The following is a 22,064-nucleotide window of genomic DNA, read 5'->3' as shown; positions in this document are numbered from 1 at the left end:
TCATCTTTGGGGAAAACAGCAAAAGGCAAAAACAGATCATCACGAACAGAAGCTAAATTACACAGTAGAGTTGAGCTACTAAGATATAATTGATTCTGCCAGGATAAAAATGGAACAGAACCAAGAGATTATAATGAGAATCATTTTGGTACTAAAGAAGACCCCTTTAACAATGGGTGTGCATTCGAATCCTAGTATGATCATTATAGGCTCATTTTCCTTGTCCGTGTTCCCATGATAAAGGCCTTAAGAGAAGCACTGGCATTTTAAATTGCTCAGTGTCGCTTGCTAAATTTTTTTTCCTTCCTTCTTAGGTAAAATTATGTTCTTGTGTTACTAGAAGAATGTTTTGGAGAGCAAGTACTGTGAATATATAGTAGCCAACGGTGAAGGCAGCGCTGGAGGATTAGGGTATTGACAAGGGAAGAGAAATTACCTGTGGGCATTTGCTCCAAGGCCCCCACTCGGACATGACACATTCACTGGGACACAGAAGAGAGCACGACTGGGTTTCTGGGGGAATTTCATCCTGGCTGCACAGGCTGTTATCCACGGCTCCCCCTTCACTATCAGCGGCATTCACACATCTGCAAGGCAAGAACAAGGATAAAACAGTGGAGACTTAAAAAGAGTGGAGAGTAAATGATAAAGTAGTTATGCTATACCATAGTTACTTACCCCTCAAAGATAATTAAACATAAAATAGACCAGCAGAGAAATCAAGGGGAAAAAAGTTCCTTCTTCAGCCTGTTGACCTTTACTGAGTGATAACCCTTCAGGTAGCAGAGCAAGAGAGAAAAATGGGAAGACTGAGGTCCACTGCCATTCTGAAAGAACTCTCCATCTCGAGAGACCTACTCTGTTTTTACTCGGGTCCAGCACAGAGTGAATTTTCTTTTTACTGTAACAAATCTTGAAGGCTCTTCTTCTCTGAATGAGTTCATCACTTTGTAATAGCGAGAGCCTTCCTAGTTCCTGTGACTCTCTCAGACCTTCCCTACACTTCTATCTCACATCAACCAAACTTTCCTAATCTCTGTCCAACACATTTAAGGTCATAGCCAAGGAATGTGAAACATAAGTAAACATGTTTTTCTCTCAGGTATTTTCTGCATTTCAGTAAGGAATGTTGGTATCATAAGCCAAAGGGTAACATGTGAGCATTGTCACGTGGCCTGTGAACACACAGTATACAGATGCTTGGCCTTATCTGAATCGGGCTTTGAGAGAAGCGCTGGCCGAGGCAGGATAAATAATCATGCTATTGATTCAATCAAATCAAAACCAAAGTGTTATACCATTATATACCCACCAGAATGGCTTCAATAAAAAATATGGAAAATATCAAGGGTTGGCAAGAACAGGCAACAACTGTAACTCTTCTTACTCTGCTGGCTGGGGCATAATACTCTTTGGAAAACTAGTTGGCAGTATCTACTAAAGGGCAACATATACATATCATATGACCCAACGATTCTATGCCTATATACATACACAAAAGAAATGTGCACCAAAAAAGAAAAAAAACTGACAGAAAATATTCATATTAGCACTATTCATCATCATCCAAACTAGAAATAGTCCAACTGTTCAACAACAAGGTCAATAGATAAATATATTGTGGTAAATGGTGGGAATGCATGAACTACTATTACATGATAGAACGTGGGTGAAGCTCAAAAATTGAATGCTGCACAAAAGAAGCTAGACACCAAAGAATATGCTGTATGATTTCATTCACAGAAATAAATAGGCAATATTCATCTATGCTGTCAGAAGTCAGAGTAGTGGTTACCTTTGGGGGAATGGTTACTTACTACTAGGGGCTTAAGGTAGTCCTGGTAATATTTTGTTTCTTGGCCCCTGAGCTGGTTACACAGTCGTGCCCCTGTTGTGAAAATTCATTCAACTATACCCTGAGTGGGCATTTCTCTGTATTTATATTAAATCTCAATTAGAATTTTATGTTTGAATTATTTTTTAAAAAATATTTAAGAAAGACTAGCTACATGCAAACCTCTTTTGCTAGGCATGGGAAACACACTTAGTATTTGTTAATAATAATTCATTTAGTAAATATTTTTGAGGACTGTGTACCAGGCCCTTGCCTGGTTGCTGGGGTACAGACTAAAAAAAAAAAAAAAAAGAGAGAGAGAGAGAGATAAGATCCCTATTGTTATAACACTTTTCTTCAAGTGATAATAATCAAAGTGAAGGTGAAAATGATAATGACAATGAGATAAGTGGTGCCATTTGCTGATCTGATCACTTGAGACACAATACCACAGCCAAGGAGTAAGCATTTTAAGACAGATATGATGGAGAGCTTTTGGTGCCCCCCAAATCATGCTAGGCTAGAATGAGTTATCCTATACATTAGGAGTTTCTTTTATACATATAATTTTTTTAATTCAGGAAAATTGCAAAGTAGTCTATTACCTTGTACAATAGAAAGTAAGCTTTATGAGGTGCCAAGTAATGAAAAACTGTACATTGTATAAACAAGGTTAACACAGAAAGGTAGAAGAGGTAAGTAATGTCTTCTAATATAGGGAGGCATGGTAGAGAGTCATCTATGGACTTTAATTTCTTTTGTGGTAATAGTCAATAGTGGAAGGAGGGACCACAAAAAAGCTTATGTGTCTTGTTACAGACAAACTTAAAAGCTGGAAATTGCTTTCCTTCTTGCCTGCATACTCTCTGCTGATGTTCTTTTATTATTTCACTGAGAAAGAAGAGATAAGACTTCTGGTCAGTGGTGTCCAGTTGAATGTACACATTAGTCTTTGTTCACTCCTAATATGCCACAAAAACGATCGTAAAGGAATTTGTTACCAAAAAAACCCACAAACAAAGAAAACTCAAAAACCCAAGATGGGAGGAAAGGCATTACCCTACAAGGACAAAGAACATGGGAAAGGACAAAGAAAACAAATGGAAAATAGATGAACTAGAGGTAACTCACTTACCATACCAAGAAAGCTGAAATACTAAGACTTCAAGGAAAAACAAAGAAAGTAACTCCATTCACACCACAGAAAACATAAAAAATTCAGGAGCTTGGGGCACCAAGTACCTCTGGAAATGTGGATGAAGGTGAGGCTGAAAAACTGGAAGATTTACTGAAAGTATGTTTAAGAAGTACCTGGGCCCTCAGATCTCCCACAGTCCACAGGGCTAGGTGATGGCCCCTCCCCACCCCCCTGCAGGTAACTGAAGGTTTATTATCTGGAGAGGGTCACAAAAAGAGACAGTCTCTGGGCTAGAGAACACATGGCTCACTTAAGGATGAGAATATCATATTGAAAACAAGGGTTTAAGTACAAGTTAATACACTGGAAGAATTATCACAAACCTAGTGGTTTAAAAAATGAAAATTATTATCTTACAATTCTGTAGTATAGAAATCCAACATGGATCTCACTAAGCTAACATCAATGCTTTGGTAGAGCTGGATTCCTTTCTGGAGGCTAGAGGAGAGGAGAGACCACTTCCTTAGCTCTTTCCAGATTCCAAGGGCTACCCGCATTACCTGGGTATGGCCCCTTTCTCCTCCATCTTCAAAACCAACAGCCTTGCATCTCTCTGTGCCTTGCATCTGTGGTCACATTTTCCTCTTTCTCTCCCATTTCCCCTTCACATTTAAGAACTCTTGTGAATAAATTGTCCCTGCAGAGACCATCCATGATGGCTCAAAATCCTGGCTCAAAATCCTAACCTAATCACATCTGCAAAGTCCTTTTTGCTATAGAAGGTAACAGATTCACAGATTTCAGGGATTAGAATGTGGACATCTCTGGGGGGCCACAATTCTGTTTACCACATCAGCCAAAACACTGGCCGCTAGGATTATCTATTTCACGCGTGATTTATGAAAAGACTTTTCTGGGGGTTCTGACAAGCCCAAGAGTAAAGACTTAAAAAGACTGCATTGAAGATGTTCCCAAATGAAAATGCCCCTGGAATTACATATCCTGCATTATCAATTTCCATCTCATATCTTCAGTTGTCACCTCATTCCTACTCAAAACTCAGGGCAAAACTGTTTTGAAGCATATTTGCTATTCCTGCAGCCTTCCCGCCCCCTCTCCCCACTTCCTTCATGACTATCTCTTGAATTTCATTTAATCACACTTTTATTACCATTTCAGAGAAACCTCTTATCTGGATCATTAACAGACTTCCTATTGCCAAACTCAATGGTCAATTGTCATCTTAGTAAATTTCTGAGAACCATTTGAAACAACTGATTGCTCTCTTTTTCTTGAAAAACCCTCTTGCTTTCTCATTTTCTTGGTTTTCCTCATTCTCCAACAGCTCTTTCTCAGTCTCATTTGTAGAGCTTTCTCTTTGCTATCATCTATGAATATTGGAGTTCCCCAGGGCTCAATTTCTTATCTTTTCTTATCAATATATATCAAATGTATAAGCTGTTGATGCCCAAATTTATACCACTGTCTCTTTCTGAACTCTAGTCTGTATTGTCACCGTTGGAAGGCAAATTTAATGTGTTCACAAACTAGCTTTTGATTTTTCTCTCTCAAACTTGCTTCTAATATTCCTCATCTCAACAAATGGCACCATCATTCCTATGATTGTTAGGCACTAAAACCTAGCAGTCATCTTTGATGCTTTCTTTCTTCCACGTTCTACAATCACTTTATAAATAAATCCTGCGGTCTGTACCTTCCAAATATAGTCTAAATGTGACCTTCTCACCACCTTCATTATTACCAAGCCCAGCCCAACCATCAGTGTCTCCCACCAGGAATTCTGGAATGTCTTTGAAACCTTCACCCCTGCTTCTATTTATATACCCCCCAAAACACCTTCTCTACATCCAACAAGTCCTTTCAAATGTAAATAAGACTATGTCATTTCCTCTGTCTCAAACATTTCATGGCTTCAAGTTGCAGTTAGAAAAAAATCCTTTTACTTTGTTTTAGAAGATTGTATGATTTGAGTACTGGCACCAGCCATACAGGACACCTTGTATTCATCTTGTTATAACAAGCCAAGAAGATTACTACTTTGGAAACTCTTTCTCCCCGGGATTTCTTTCTTTAGATCTTTATATTCATCCACGTCTCTCATTTTATTCAGATGTCTGCTTGGATATTTTGCTGGCCAACCTCTCCAAAACAGTATCCCCCATCACTCCAACTGAATTTTATTTTCTTCTTGGCATTTCACAGCAAAGACATTCCATTATATTTATGTGTTTATCTTTTTCTCTGCCACTGTAAGTTATTTGAGGATAGAAATTTTGTTCACTTTTCTTTTATCCCCACTGCCTAGACTGCCTGATACATAGAATATTTTTTGAATTAATAAATTATTGCAATCCAAGATGAACCATGAAGATGTCCCCCAGTTTGGAAGTTTCAAGAAAGAGAAGGATAAGTTATTTTATTCATTATAACAGTGTCTTATTAAGGTCAATAATGGTTTGGAATGCAAGATACCCAGAAAATCTGCTTCACATATTTAAATGTGATCATACACATAAAGCATACAACAAAATCTGCCACAACAAAATATCACAGACTAGTTTCCTTAAACAATAGGAAATTATTTTCTCATAGTTCTTGAGGCTCCAAGTCTGACATCAAGGTACTGGAAGGGTTGGTTTCTGCTGAGACCTCTCTCCTTGGCTTGTAGATGGCTGATGAACTGTGTCTTTATTTTATTTTTTATTTTTCATTTAAATTCAATTAGCCAACATATAGTACATCATTAGTTTCAGATGTAATGTTCAATAATTCATCATTTGTGTATAACACCCAGTGCTCATCACATCACATGCCCTCCTTAAAGCCCATCACCCAATTACCCCATCCCCCCATCCACCTTCCCTCCAGCAACCCTCAGTTTGTTTCCTCTAGTTAAGAGTCTCATGGTTTTTCTCCTTCTCTAATGACTTCCCATTCAGTTTTCCCTCCCTTCCCCTATGGTCCTCCACACTGTTTCTTATATTCCACATGAGTGAAACCATATGGTAATTGTCTTTCTCTGATTGGCTTATTTTGCTCAGCATAATACACTCCAGTTTTATCCATGTCGATGTAAATAGTAAGTATTCATCCTTTCTGACAGCTGAGTAATATTCCATAATATATATATATATATGTTATATATATACATATATCACATCTTCTTTAGCCATTCATCTGTCGATGGACATCTCAGCTCTTTCCACAGTTTGGCTATTGTGGTCATGGCTGCTATAAACATTGGGGTGCATGTGCCCCTTTGGATCACTACATTTGTATCTTTGGGGTAAATACCTAGTAGTAAAATTGCTGGGTCATAGGGTAGCTCTATTTTTAACTTCTTGAGGAACTTCCATACTGTTTTCCAGAGTGGCTGTACCAGCTTGCATTCCCACCCACAGTTTAAGAGGGTTCCCCTTTCTCTGCATCCTTACCAACATTTGTTGTTTCCTGACTTGTTAATTTTAGCTATTCTGACTAGAGTGGGGTGGTATTTCATTGTGGTTTTGATTTGTATTTCCCTGATGCCGAATGACGTGGGACATTTCTTCATGTGTCTGTTGGCCATTTGTATGTCTTCTTTGGAGAAATGTCTCTTCATGTCTTCTGCCCATTTCTTGACTAGATTATTTGTTTTTTGGCTGTTGAGTTCAGTAAGTTCTTTATGAATCTCAGATACCAGCCCTCTATCTGATATGTCATTTGCAAATATCTTCTCCCATTCTGTAGGTTGCCTTTTGGTTTTGCTGACTGTTTCCTTTGCTGTGCAGAAGCTTTTTATCTTGATGAAGTTCCAAAAGTTCTTGTTTCCTCTTGTTCCCTTGTCTTTAGAGACATGTCTAGCAAGAAGTTGCTGCCGCCAAGGTCGAAGAGGTTGCTGCCTGTGTTCTCCTCTAGGATTTTGATGGATTCCTGTCTCACATTTAGGTCTTTCATCTGTTTTGAGTTTATCTTTGTGTATGGTGTAAGAAAATTGTCCAGTTTCATCCTTCTGCATGTGGCTGTCCAGTTTTCCCAGCACCGTTTATTGAAGAGACTGTCCTTTTTCCATTGGACATTCTTTCCTGCTTTGTTGAAGATTATTTGACCATAGAGTTGAGGGCCCATTTCTGGGTTCTCTATTCTGTTCCATTGATCTATGTGTCTCTTTTTGTGCCAGTACCATACTGTCTTGATGATTACACTCCCTGTGTCTTTACAAGCTCTTCCCTGTGTGTGTGTGTGTGTGTGTGTGTGTGTGTGTCCTAATCTCCTCTTTTTATAAGGACATGAATCAGATTGGATTAGGGCCCACCCCAAAGACCTCATTAACATTAATTACCTCTTTAAAGAGCCTATCTTCAAATATAGCCTTGTTTTGAGGTACTGAAGGTTAGGACTATAATACATAGATTTTTGGGGAATGCAATTCACCTCATAACATAGTGGTATTCAGTAGCTGTGTTATTTGTATTATATCAAGCTCTGTAAGTTTGAGCTGAGAAGTATTGCTTAAAGACCTTCTTGTTTAAGTATGTTTTTCCTCCGTCAGCCTGCCATAATTCTGTCGGTAGCAATTTATTCTCTTAAAGCCTTCCTTTCTCTCCTGAGATTTTGCTTTAGTACTGCTAAGAGGCCTGGCTGGGATGAGAGTGGGAGGTATCACAGCTCGTCTGCTTGTTACTTAATAAGCTAGGTTGATCAGTCATTTCTCAAAACCATGAGAACAAGACAGTGGAGACATAGATTTTGAAGAGAAAAAAGTCTGTGACAGCATGAACACACTAGTCCCCAGAGGAAAGGGGAACTAACAAAGTGAAAGAAAGACAATTCGTCTATTAGCCATTTGCTTGGCTTGATGACCGTTTCACCAATAGCTACTTCTTCCAACATGGCTACCAGTGATTTTGCAACACTGGGATTAAGTCTCAGAAATGGTGGGTATATACTGAATTACTGAATAAAGTAAGTTCACTGATATTGAATAACAATCAAAATATATAAGTAGGGTCTGCCTTAGCAACTGACTTCAATCTCACAGTTAACTCAACAAGGAGTTATAGGATTTGAGAACTGTCTGTCCATTTGAAATGGAGCTTCCTAAATCTCACAAAATGATACTCTCTGCTCATGCAATCGAATAGTTGACTAAACTATATTTTCTTCTTGATTTTACATACTAACCATTGTTTATCATTAATATTTTAGTTTTCGCTTGTTCAGTCTAACATTTATTACCATTATCCTCAGTTGGTAAAGAAATTCATTCTTTCCAAATCATTCTTAAATAGGCCATTTTGACAAACTCAGACCAAGTGTTTCCTTTGCTTATACTGCTGTATTTACAAAACAAAAACTTTAAACAAGATCCCTCCATAAATAACCCAGAATTCACTAAATTCTTTCAGAGGTGTGCTCTTTTTATATTAAAATTCATCACTATAGTTCATAAGTATTCTCAGACTGTAGTTTCCAAGACCAATAGTGAGGGTTTAAATTGACCTTTTCAATGTACTGACATTCAAAATTAAATGAAGGGGGGGAAATCGGAGGGGTAGACGAACCATGAGAGACTATGGACTCTGAGAAACAGGCTGAGGGTTCTAGAGGGGAGGGGGGTGGGGGGATGGGTTAGCCTGGTGATGGGTATTAAAGAGGGCACATTCTGCATGGAGCACTGGGTGTTATGCACAAACAATGAATCATGGAACACTACATCAAAAACTAATGATGTAATGTATGGTGATTAACATAATAAAATAAAAAATAAATAAATAAAAAAAAGATAATGTCCATCAACTACACTACCCATAGACAAAAAAAGAGACATGGTATCACAGCCAAAATCTCCCGATTTGTTAACAGTTATGGCTGTGGATCAGTGAAGGGATGCTAGCCTGCTCCATGCAGTTAGCTTTCCCACTGAAGTCATTTGCGGGGAACCGTAGGGATTGTGACTACACTGCAGAGGAAATCCCACTGTACACATGGCAGTTAAGGCACATATACTTCTATACAAACTTCATGATGAGCAAAAGCCAGAGTATGCAGTATGAAAATTAGAGTGCACTTGGATAAACACTCTGTTTTTTTATAAAAAGGTATACGTTCCTCTGCCCCATTTCCCAAATGTCTCCATTTCCACACACCTGATTTTCCTAGACTGCATTCCTCCTCCGCAGCGCAGAGACCTCAGCTCATTGTGGATTTTGCATGGAGACCAGTGTTCTACAATCCAGGAATACTGATTGCATTCACTGTAGCATGGGACTGCCTCATGCACCTGTCAAGAACAGGAAAGGAAAAAGAAAATTATGTGGAACTCTACAAGTTATATAAAAAGAGCCTATCTTTTAGTAATGCCTGTTGAACATAACCCAAGAACTATACTCTGGCTAAAACAGCCAAATTACACTCCCAAAAAGCAAGATGTATTTGGCTTCTCTGAAATTACTGACTTGCCTAAAGAAACATAGAGGGGAAATCAACTAAGACATAAACAAAGGACAGTCATTTCCTACCACTGAGAATAGGAATTCCATTACCATTTCATTTCCCAAAAGACCTCACACAGCATCTATTAGATGGTCCAGCTCTCAATTATATGGCATACTGTATTTTCAGATGTACTTTAAGATGTCAATTGAAACAAATATATATAAGAAAAATTTACTCTTGAATATAAGAGGTCCTTAGAATGCATAAGAAAAGTGGTATTTGCACAGGAAATTTCTTTTTATGCCCCCAAATGATCAATGCTAACAGGCAATCATTTAGCCTCCTGGGTATTGTGGCTTTATATGAATTCAGCTATTTGTAGGATGTTTTCAGAGCATAGCTATAACACAGACACACAGACACACACACACACGACAAACACTACTAGACTGTTAGAGGCTGGGCATGACTGATTACTGACTGAATATTTACAATTTTATGGTAAAAACAATGATTACAGTAAATGAATTCTTAGGTTACTTCCTATGCACTTGTTTGTGATGATTTTTTTCCCTGAAACTGTATCCCATTGGGTAGTCAATTGAGTTTTCCTGCCTTTTTAAGACAGAATTTAAAATGCATTACTCAATATAGAGCACAGCACTCTCAGTAAGAAGATGTTTCATTGCATGATAGGTTACTCTAGATCACAAAGATGGCTCTAGTATAGCATGCTGATGAAGACGGATTCAACCTATTACCAAAATAGTTAATTAATGCTTTTCCTTTTAAGTAAGAAATTAAGCTTGAGTTCTTTTCTCCCACTGCCTTTCTAATTCCACAAAATTGTAAATGATGACTAGGCAGCGCTATCCAAACAGAACCATTACTTGCAAGTTTCCACTAAATGAGAGGGAAAGCACTATGTAATGGGATAATCAGAAAACAAGATTGGAGCACTGTCAGCATGTTAGATGGAAATCAAATGAGAAAAGGTTATTTGTGAGACTACATCTTAGGAATCACAAATAATGTCAGAAACTATTTTTAACCGTGGGGTTCTGGCTCTCTCATGTAGAGCACACAAGGAAAAGGAAAACCACAAAGTGAAAAATATGTGAGGGCAAAATGAAAGGAGATGGGAAAATAGAAGTGGAAGTAGGTGTAGGAAAGTAAGGAATTAAGTAATAAAAGCAGCACATTTCATGCTGTGAATGCTGCCAAGAATGGAACGAAAGGTTTGGAAGCAGAACATACATTAGAATAAGGAGGTAATAACTTGTAAGGGAGAAAAGTCTGCCCAACTCCTGGCATGGTAGAGGTAAGAGAAAAATCTATCAAAATGAAAGACAGGACCCCGATGGAACAGACACCTGGAAAGTGAGCTGATGACAGCTGAGGGTTTAGCCAACTCCACTCTACCACAAAAATGAAGACTGCACTGAATTTGTGGGCTTGTTCTGTAAACTTTTCAATATGTAACAGACAATTTAAATAAAGCTCTTTGGCTTTCATATGAGATACATGAAAGTCTGCCAAAGCACTTTGTACAAACCAGGGGTAGATGGAAATATTAATTAACAAAGTATTTTCCCATACCTCATGCATGAATTTGAGAGCAAATGGATGGAATATCCTGAGAGGGACCTATTTTTCTAACGCTATCAATACTAAGCAGAGTTTACATTTCTACCCTACCTCCTACATAAAGCCCAAAGACAGATAGAAAAATGAAAACCTGTGTAGTTGCACGTTGCTCTGATATAAACATTTGAATGTCTGGTTGTATATTTGATTTACTATTTTTACTCTTTATGCTTTGCAATCTACAGCTAAGCAGAGTAGCTAACCTCAATGAAAAGCTGTTGGAAGATAGGGAGCGTATCTTTGCAGGAAGATGTTGACCCACCCTTTTAACTAATGAGTAAAAAAAATAGTACCTCTTAAAAAAGATTCACATGGATTTACTTGATTTTTCCCACATATGTGTATGCTATTTTAATATTGCTCATACTGTCACTTCTAGCTGATAAATCCCTATCCTTCCTTCAAAGCCCAAGTAAACCCCATCACTTCCACAAGGCTTTTCCCATGACCCCTAATTGACATGTTTTTGGTACTCAGTGACAGTCTCAGTTTTAAGCAGACTTGTTGCCAGATTATAACATCAGAATGCACATGTACAGGGGCTGGGACAGTGCTGGGGGTTAGAACCTCATTGTGTTTTGCTGGAGGAGCAGACAAATTTAATAAAGTCATCACCTGACTCTTTTTCTAAGTGTTTCCTATTTTTCACACTACTTTAGCTCTTTTTCTCCCTTGGTCTTAATGTCTCCTTTTCACTTTATATAATAAGTCTACTTTTCACTTTAAATAAAAGTGAGAAAGTAAGCTCAGAGAAACACAATTTGTACTTTTCACACCTAAGGATGCTTCTAGTCCTAACCAAAGTCAGACCTGGACAAGAAGCATTTGTGTAGGTGACTACTTAAAAAAACTCTTGAGTCTTAGGCAGGCAGAAACAAAGTTTCCATAATGTCTGTATTTCACAAGACATGGGGGACTGAGTGGGTTCAATAAGTACTGGGTGAATTGAAAGGGGCCCAGGTTGCTAAATGACTCTCACACAATTCTCTAGAGAACATAGGCCCACTAAATAGAACAAGTAAGGGGTATTTTACAAAGCCCAAAGGACAGTAGGAGGGAGCAAAAAATAAAAACCTTTTCTTTCCATTATGGGGCTGGGGTGAAGAATAGCCATCACTATGTCATCAAAAGGTGCTGCTTGATGATTTTGTTATGGGAAAGAAAGGCTGTTCCTTAAGAATTGTGAGAACTGTCTCCTTAGAGTCCTTGTCCATTAGGCATGGAATCTTATCGAGAGGACTGAAAACAACCACAAGAGGCAAAAAGTGCAGCAGGCATTCAAGAATAAAAACTAACTACCCAGCTGGCCAATTTCTTCTCCTGTCAGTCCTTTATGTTCTGGCTATATCATATTGCTATTTAGTTGGTGCTTATTACAGTTTTTTAATGGAAGTTGTTAAAGCATGGACTTTATCAAGGAATCGTATGGAAATTCTGAAGGAGAGAAATGAGCCATGGGAAAGTTAAATGAAAATCATTCCTAAATGGCACAAATTAGGAAGAAAATAACAGGGTTTAATAGGGCCATAGATGCTAAAAATGCCACTGAAAAATCTAAATCCTCAGAGAGGCAACATTTCATTCTCCTAGTAATGAGTTCTATTTATTACTTCTTCAGTGGGGAATTGTGTTTTTATAATTTTGCTAGTTCCAGAGTCATAGCATAAACTCATTCATTGAGTCGGTCTTTTAATATTTATTAAATAAGTCTCTGCTCATTGTAATTGATCATTTTAATTAAGTACTATTTTCTGATACTCATCTCCAACTATAGATGAACTTCCCTGGCATAAACTTGGAAGCAGGGTCTCTCTGGAGCTCAGCAGATGTCATTACTGCATATCAGAGTCCTAGGGTTCAAGGGCTCAAATAAAGCAAACGAACAGTAACCACAATAAACACAAAAATGAAGAAAGGAAAACTCATGAATTCCAATTTTCTATAGTAAAAACCCTTTGCTCCAGTGAAGCTGCCAGTCAACACCCAGACAGAAATCTTCAGGCTGGAGACTTCCATACTGGGCACTGTGGTTACTTAGTAGAACTTGACAATTAGTTCAAAAGCCCATCTAGGGCCAGAAATTCCTGCAAATCTGAGCCAGGGTCTGTACCATTGGAATGTGAGAGGAAATAGTCTTCTTGGAGTGGTGAGATCAGTAAAGCACTATGGGTTCCATTCTCCCCCAAATGTTGTGAGCTTTTAACATAAGATGTACAAATTTGCCTCAGGTCTAGGACCCTCATCTCTTAATTCAAAGAACTTTCCCCCCAGCCCTTCACTAGTCGTCTGTCTCCTCTTTTTCCTCCTCTAGGGTTCACGCTTTCCCTTCAGAAGGGTCCTCTATACTATATCCTCCCTCAACCAAATTTTGCCCTTTTTCTCATTCAGTCAGCAACTAAGTTATGCACTCCTCCATTATGAATGTCTGAATGACTGGAAAGTATCACATTTAGGCAAGTAAACTTTTGCTTCCATTTGTGTTAATCATGCATTTATACCTGTCTGTACTTAATATAATACATGCGGTGCTAAAGTTCAGTCCTCATGCAACTGCACCTACATGCTTTACAATGTGCCCATCACTGGCCCCCGGTTATCAATGACACCATATAATGCTGTGTAGAACTTTATAGCTTGTATGAGACACTTTATGTCTCTGGTCTTAATCATCAGGATCATTTGAGTTACACAAGGTTAGCAGAATCCCTATTTCTAGGTAAAAATAAATAAAATTTGAAGATGCCCAGTTAGTCATTCACAGCAGATAAATGACTAGGCTCATGCTCAAACTGAGATGAATTTAGAATCCCACTCTGCTGATGCAAACAGTGCGTGGGTTTCATCTCTTCAGCTTGTTTGGGCACATTCCATGCTCTGAGAATATCTTTTCAATGAGTAAGATAATGCTAATATTTATAAATTCCTAAAAAGGGAAAACCAAAAACAGAATTTTCAAATATGTCCATACAGTAGATGATGCCTACTGCTATATATTTTTATATATATATAAAACTGCACAAGCAATTCATCCCAAGGCTTCAGGTATGGAGTCTCTTTTCATAATTTCAAAAAACCAAGAACTATCTCAGAAAACCAACTTCCATTTTAAACATGGAAGAGCAGGCCTGAGTCTTTTAGATGGTTGCAATTCTTTGTGTGAATGGGTGGTTAAAAAAAATCCACAACTGTTTTTAAATTGGTATCGGTGGGAAAACTATCCTGCCTATCATTTGTACAGTGTGTTGCTCAAGAGGGCAGCATTTGGAGTCAGGCTTTCTGAGAATCTGGAAAAAAGCGATCCATACTTGCGAGGTAGGCAACTGTCATTTCCAGCTTCAATGTTCAAGTCTAAGGCCCTGGCTGTCTTCCCCTTCCAAGACATTTTCTCACACTAGCTTCTCTAGCTACACAGCAATTGAAAAGGTTTCCTGAGCATGCCCTGAGCTTATCACCATGCCTGGTTTGTGAGATTCACCAGTGGTTTTATATATGCATTGTATGTTTTCTTTTCAGTTTTCACCCTAAAAAAATCTCAAAACAAACCGCATAATGCTGAATGAATCTTATTTGCAAAATTTGTAGACAAATTATTGAGCTTTCAAGCCAATGGGAAGTTTATTAGCAAAGTAATGGAGGTGGCTACATTCCTCATCTTCCAAGAGCAGCACTTTGTGTGTCAGGTGTACATACTATGTTAACTGTAGCGTTGTACCGAGGGGCCCGTAAATGCATTCCCCATACCAAACCCTGTCTGTAGTCTCAATGAATAATACAATCTCAGACATATTGTCACCACTGCTCGTCAAATGAATGTAGTAGGCAATGCTGTGATTAATGAAGTTTTAACTTGAAAGTGCTTCTGAATTTGAAATCGCTCATTAGAAAGTTTCTCAATCCGGGCTGGCTAAGAGTGCAAGATCCTTGTAACAAAAACACAGCGAATACTGCCCTTACATACAAAAAAAAAAAAAAAGAAAAAGAAAAAAGAAAAAATGGACTAACAACGAGGCTATCTATGCCTTAAAGTCACATTATTGTTTCTATTTTGACAGAAGATATGTTGTACAGAGTAGCCTTTTTTCTAAATGGAATATAGAATAATATTTCTTATAGAGAAGGTCTAAACTCTGGATTTTTTTTCCCTTTCCTTTTTTAATGGTCTAAAGCACTCAACCCCTTACCTCCAGTCTGAATACCACTGATGATCTTTTAAGCACAGTGTCATCAGAATCAAGATGAATATCCACTCACAGCTAAGCTACCTCTGTCATTCACGCAGTCCTCTGTTCCAACAGTGGGGGTGGAGGTGGAGATTAGTATGGGTACAGAGACTAAGTAGGGCCCCAAGTCATGCATATACTTCCTCCCCTTCCCCATGTTTCCTGCCGCCTTCAAGGATATTACACATAGCCTGAACTTTACAGAGGGTATTTAATATTGGGGAGCCACCAAGGCCTCATGTAAAAAGACCATGGTTAAAGTTCAGTTATCTGTGCTAATGGAGTTTAGATTATTTGTAATGGCAAACAAATAACAATGCATTATTTCTTTTTTTAATCCTTCATACTCTATTTCCCTGGTAGCAGATTTACATTTCTTATTGTGCATGATTTAAGTGACTATGAAACCACAGTCTTAAAGTGAACTGCATGGTAATGGACAATCAACAAAAGTGATGATTGTGGAGATCCTAAACAGTGCATGATATTCTACAGTAGAGCACTAACACACACATACACAGACGGGCACTGATTGGACTCCCTGTGTGCCTGATATGTGGTACAGAATTGAGGGAACATATTGACATAGACAAGTTGGGGCAAGTTGAACTATAAGGCCCACACACTGTACTTCAGCACTACGTAAACAACCATAAAAGGTAGAATGAGAGGGGGAAACTCACTCCAGAGTTGGATTGACTTTTCCAACACCCTGGGAGTTTCCACCCACGGCCATGCTGTTATGATAAGAAATCAGATGGCATTTTGTAGATTGCTCATAGCATGCCAGGGACTACTGTCATGGTGGTCCTTTGGATTTTCATAGCACGGATTGCAGTTATCAGTCACACTGAAGTGGGGGGAAAAAAACCAACAACCCCATGCCAATATCATGGATACTTCCAGAAAACTCTCCAAGTGTTGAACTAATAGCCCTTCAGAAAAGAGGTTATGAATGAACCTTGGGGACATTATGTGAAATAAGCTAATTACAGAAGGATGAATACTACATGAGTCCACTTATATGAGGTATCTCAAATAGTCAAACTCATTGAAGCAAAGAACAGAATGGTGGTTGTCAGGGTCTATGGGAGAGGGAAATGGGGAGATGTTAAATAATGGATATAAAATTTCAGTTATGCAAGATGAATAAATTTTAGAGTTCTGTGTACAACACTGTGCTTATGGATAACAAATACTGTATTATACACAAACATTTGTTAAGAGGGTGGATCTCATATTAAGTATTTTTACCACAATAAAAATTTATTAAAAATTTTAAGAAGAGGTATGTGTCTCAAAGGGTTAGACTGCGCCATGGAAACCTGACTAGAGAAAAAAAACATATCTGTCCTTATTATATATGAGATATTGTCTAGGAGTCTGGTGCAAAGATAAGATGGATAGATAGATAGATGGATGGATGGAGAGAAAGAGAAAGTGAGTGAGTTTGTCACTTATTTGGGTCACAGAATACGACCACGAGAAATCAGGGAAGAAAAGAAAGCTTTCATTCTCTGTAGACAAGAGTCTGAAATGGAAACTCCTGCCTTCTGGCAGGTCACAAAAGTTTTACAAGTTAGAGGCATAAAGCAGAGATGAACAGATCTCAGTTCTTAGAAACAGACGTCCTAAGGGTATCTAGATCAGAAAGGTATATGGTACTGTTTAGGGTTTTCAAGAAAGGGAGGAGAAGGAGTTTGGCCTGAGGCTTGCAACTCATTAAGTGTCAAACAGAAGTGAAAACTTGGGGGAAAGTCTTTAGTTTCCTTGTGGGCCTTTGCTGGGACAGAATCTTGTACAGTTAGCTCCCACTTATTCTCAGTAGTTGAGACCATCATGCTATCCCTATACTCTAGAATTCATGCAACTGTTTCTTCACTCACTAAATGCAAGAACCCTATGAAAACATGCCTAGGAAATCAATATAATTTGGATGATAAAAATGTAATTGTGTAAAGAAGCAGTTTAATCTAAGTTACACACCAATTAGGCAGAGAAATCCTATGTTTGTGTGGCCAGACTCTCATATACAAATGCACAAAGAAGAATAGCCCTAGTTAGGATAATCTAATAGGAACTACTTTGGATGAGAGATTTGCTAATCAGGCAAACGAACCAAAATGTAAATATAATTCTCATAAACTGTACACAAGGGCCCCAGTACATATGAGATGAAGCCAGGAGACTGTGGCTAGCTGGGGTAAGTAAATGGGAATATGTGATTAGACAGAATTTTATTTGTAGACAATGGGAGCCAGTAAAATTTCTGAGATTTGTATCAAGAGATATATTCCAAATAAAGTTTGGGGAACATTAGTCACCTCAAACGGGAGGGAGATGAAAGTGCAGGAGAACTCTGAGCAAGGCAGAAATGGCAGCAGTCCCAGTAGGAGGCTACAGTTTGGGAATAATGATCTTCGTAACTGCTATTTCCACAAAGCTTCCAACAGGATGAGGAAGAAGAGACACTGGGATTTGGAAGTGAAAATGAAAGAGACAACCCAAACATCAGTGCTACTTTTTGAAATCATTTAATATTAGTGTATTCTAGAACATAGGGACACATGAAAGCTTCCCCTTTTTCACCAAGACAACTGTGAAGAAAAAGACAAGACATCAGTTTCCCAAGAGCCCTGAATTCCAGGGAGTATTGCTAATGAGCAGAACAGCAGAAACTCTTGGGTATTTGCCCAGAAAACTTTTCATGACATATTTACCAACTTATTTTGTCTTAAGTTGGCTTAGTCAGAATAAATTTGATGCCGTGTATGACCTGAAAAGCAATCTGGTCTTTGGAAGGTTTGCTCAGAACTTACCAATACTCAGAGTAGGCAAGCACAAACTGGCTTCCAGCATCACAGCCAAAAGGAAAGCCTCATAACTGTTGCACATGCAATGAGAGCTCTAGGTCCATCAGGCTATAGTCTTTTAATCATTATCACAAATAAACCTTACCTTCATTAACTCTGAAATGCAGAGTTCTCATATAGCACTATTTCAAAGTCAATCAGGAAGTCAAAGAGAAAAAGAGCTATCAGAATTTTAAATAAAAAGAAATAAAACGATGGTCATTTTCCTCTTTAGTAAAACCAATTTAAAAAGAAGGAACAACATAAGAATTGCTGACTGCAAACTCCATTCCTAATTTGGCTAATTTCTAAATGATCCTATCATAACAGGCAGGAGGAGAGGAGAGGAGGAGATCACTAACTTTTCATCCAACAAAAAACAAATACAATTATTAATTCCTTATAGGTTGGAGCCAGAGAGGAAAATAATTACAAAATGTCCCTAAAGAGACTTTTTGCACAAAGAGGTTACGTGTTATACACACATACAGAATGATCTTTTTCTTCTGTACATAAATGTATAAAGCAGCAGTTCTCAGACTGCAGTGTGCTCTAACAGTTTTCCCTGTTAAAATACAAGGCCAGGCACAGCACAAATTGCTTTTTAAAATATGAACTCTTAGTGTGAGTCCTCCCATAACAAACCCGATGTGTCGGGGACAAAGTTAAAGTGAAACACAGAGCCACACGTGATGCTTTATAACCCAGGATAGCACAGCCTGACCTTTGCAGAACTGAGAGGCAAGATTGATTGGATAATGGAATCCCTGCCATTCACTTACATGGTGATAAATTGGGATCCTGGCTCCGATTTCCACCCCAGTTTCATCAGTCGGAAACTCTTATTAGGGACTAATAGGAAACTGCTGCTTTATGGAATAGAGTATCTTATTGCAAATATTCTTCTTTTGAGGCAGACAGTGAGAAAGAGACAGGGACGGAGGCAGACCTTTCTGGTTCTTCACGAAATAAAAACAGAAGAGGACTGCTGCAGGAAAATGATCATTTAAGGCAGACCTTACCTGGCCTCTGTTTTAGTAAACTTTCTTTTGACCAAAGGGAAGATAGCTGATGGTAAGTCAGGAGTCATGTGTAACAAGAACAAGTATTACTATATACAACAAAAATAATGGACCTATTCCTAGGTACTTGCCAAACACAGGTTATTCGGAAAACCTGACAGTGAAGGTCTTAAAATGTGCTACAGAATGATCCGTTAACCCATTTACATAAAGCAGACGTGTTTCTACAAAGTTGGCCCAGATAAACGGTTATAATATAAATATACCTGTGCATGTACAACCAACAGCACCCTTTCTGGGATCTGTACTTAAGGATTCCAGAAATCATATTTTGTGCAAATACCCTCCCTGCCCCACCAAAATAAATAATAGGGTATAAAGTTATTTTGTATCCCTGGTTTATACTTTGTGCTTAATAGATGTATATTGGTGTAAGTATGAATGAGTGCAGAAATATTTCTCTGAGCATGTTTCCTGGAGAGCAGACACCTAGATCAAACCATGAAGCTAAAAGTTTTGCCCTCTTTATATTTAATTTTACAGGAATTTTAATATTATGCACTAATAATTGAAATCTAATTGCTTATAATTGTACTCAGGTCCCAAGATTTGGAAGTAGATATCCAAATGAATTCAGAGCCTTATATGTTTTTAGATTTATATGATTTCAAAATTCTCTCGTTTCTAAATTTCTGATCTCTGAATGTAGATGCTAGTAAGTGGACAGTATTACCCCATTTTCCCATTCCAATTACGGATGTCTTGAATTAAGAAACATACAAGCGTCTAAAAGGATTGACTTTGTCTTCCTTTAAAAGCAGGTAATATTCACCATCCTTGGCTAAAGGCAGACTCTGCTGGCGTGAGGGAGCCAGGCTCATAGTGACTACAGGATCTCTCAGAAGATGGAGGTGATACCTCGCACATCTCTTGCATTGCACATAGCACCTGGCATGTGCAGGGCCCTTGACATAAATTCCTGTTGAACTAAACTATAGGAAACCTAGGATTTATGGTTCTAGATCTGAGCTGGCATCTCACTTGTGGAATGGGGTCTTCTTAAAATATTCTTTCTTTGCAGGAATCACCCAGCTTTGGATTGATAAAATGGCATTAGTAGAGCAATTTAGGAGACGGGCAGCATCAAGTACTTTACTTGTATTGGATTCTGGTTCTCCATTATTGGATTCTTTGGTGGGATCCTATTAAGTTAATAATGGGGTCCTCTTTGGGGGTGGCTCCATTTCACTCACGAAGTGATCCTTTATACTGTGTGAAAAATTATCTGTGTTCTAGTGGAGCAGAGAAGGAAGCTGTGAGAAAGGGGCTTTGTATCAGGTTCTGCCATTGATTTCCTGGCAGCTCACTTAAGGGACTCTCAGGGTCTAGCCTTTTCTTTTCATCTTCTGACTATAATACTTACTTTCAAGAGAAGAACAATAATGATATATGAGCTTTAGAGAGTTTGATAGTTCACTGTAATAAGTAATATCTGTTTCGACGAAGATGAGCATTGAAACATGGAACTGAAGGAATTTTGAAGCTGAAAGTAAGCTATATGATCATCTCGTCCAACTGCACCACTTCCTTCATCAAAAACACACCTGTATTTCCAAGTAGATTAACCTAATAAACTGTGAATCGTTTCTAACACTGCAAGCTCAAAACCTGGGAGAGAAAGAGACAAATGTCTTCAAGTTTATGCTTTCTCATCCTCTACAGCACCTAGTACATTGCTGAGGAAAAGAGATGTACGATCAGTGACAGCTAAGCCAGCAAAACAACTTCAGTCATTCCAAAAATAGCACTACTATTTCTGATAAAGATACAAGGGGTATTTACAATTCTATAGTCACATCAATTTTTGACATTTGAGCATGAAATGATTCCTCCTAAGAAGGTAAAATCTTTTTATAGCTGAGACATATAAAATGCCCTACGTTGCAAGACTTAATTAAAAACTATTGACAATTTAGTGATCACTTACAAGGTAGAGTATAAGACATTGATGAGGAACAGAAGGAAGACAATGAATATAACGTGAACTGTTCTTCTTTAAAGATACGTGTTATCAGATAACAGCAGTTATAGATTATTTAACAGCTGGAACTAGATGTGTTGAACTTACTCATTCACTCCTGCATTAATTCATCGATATTACTGATGTTCTACTATGTATGCCTGGCCCAGAACCTCCTTCGACATTGGATAAACAAAGATGACACAAATCCTTTCTTTTGTGTGTTGGTAAACTATGGCCCATGGGTCAAATATGGCTTGCCCCACCCCCCCTTTTCTTTAAATGAAATATAATCTACATATACTAAAATTCTCTCTTTTAAAGTATACAATTCAGTGTTTTAAAATGCATATGTAAAGTTGTGCAATCATCACTACTACTTCTGGCTCCATAATATTTTCATCACCCTGACAAGATACCTTATACCCACGTTAGCAGCCACTATCCATTCTCTCCTTCCCCGTGGCCCTGGCAACCGACCATTAATCTACTTTTTGCCTCTTTTTTTTTTGTCTATTCTGGACACTTCATATAAATGAAATCATATAATATGTGGCCTTTTGTGTCTGATTACTTTCACTTAGCATAATATTTTCAAGGTCCATCCATGTTGTAGCATGAATAAGTACTTTATTATTGTTTATGGCTGAGGAACATTCAACTGTATCGATAAACCAAATTTGTTTATCCATTTTTGGATAGTTGATGGACATGTGGGTTGTTTTCATCTTTTGGGTATGAATAATCATGCTATGAACATTTGTGTACAAGTGTTTGCATTGGAGGTTTTCAATTCTCTTGGCCATCCGCCTCGGAGAAGAGTGGCTGGGTCATGTGGAAACTGTTTATGCTTACCTGTTAACTGCCAAAGGGTTTTCCAAAGTGCTGCAACA

The 22,064-nt window shown here is 38.2% G+C and overlaps 1 protein-coding gene across 1 annotated transcript in view; it reads right to left on the bottom strand.

Annotated features, from left to right (window-relative positions):
* THSD7B (thrombospondin type 1 domain containing 7B) overlaps window positions 1-22,064 on the bottom strand; it is a 568,319-nt gene that overhangs the window by 89,527 nt on the left and 456,728 nt on the right. Inside the window, exons 15-16 of the mRNA XM_078070024.1 lie at window positions 9,122-9,255; window positions 437-587 (exon numbers count right to left, since the gene is read on the bottom strand). Coding sequence (XP_077926150.1) covers window positions 437-587; window positions 9,122-9,255 — 285 coding nt within the window. The remainder of the gene's footprint in view (window positions 1-436; window positions 588-9,121; window positions 9,256-22,064) is intronic.

This window comes from Halichoerus grypus, chromosome 4 (genome assembly GCF_964656455.1).
Source record: "Halichoerus grypus chromosome 4, mHalGry1.hap1.1, whole genome shotgun sequence".
Lineage (NCBI taxonomy): Eukaryota > Metazoa > Chordata > Mammalia > Carnivora > Phocidae > Halichoerus > Halichoerus grypus.
Note: the sequence above shows the minus strand (reverse complement) of the source record. Positions and strands in the feature narration are given on the sequence as shown.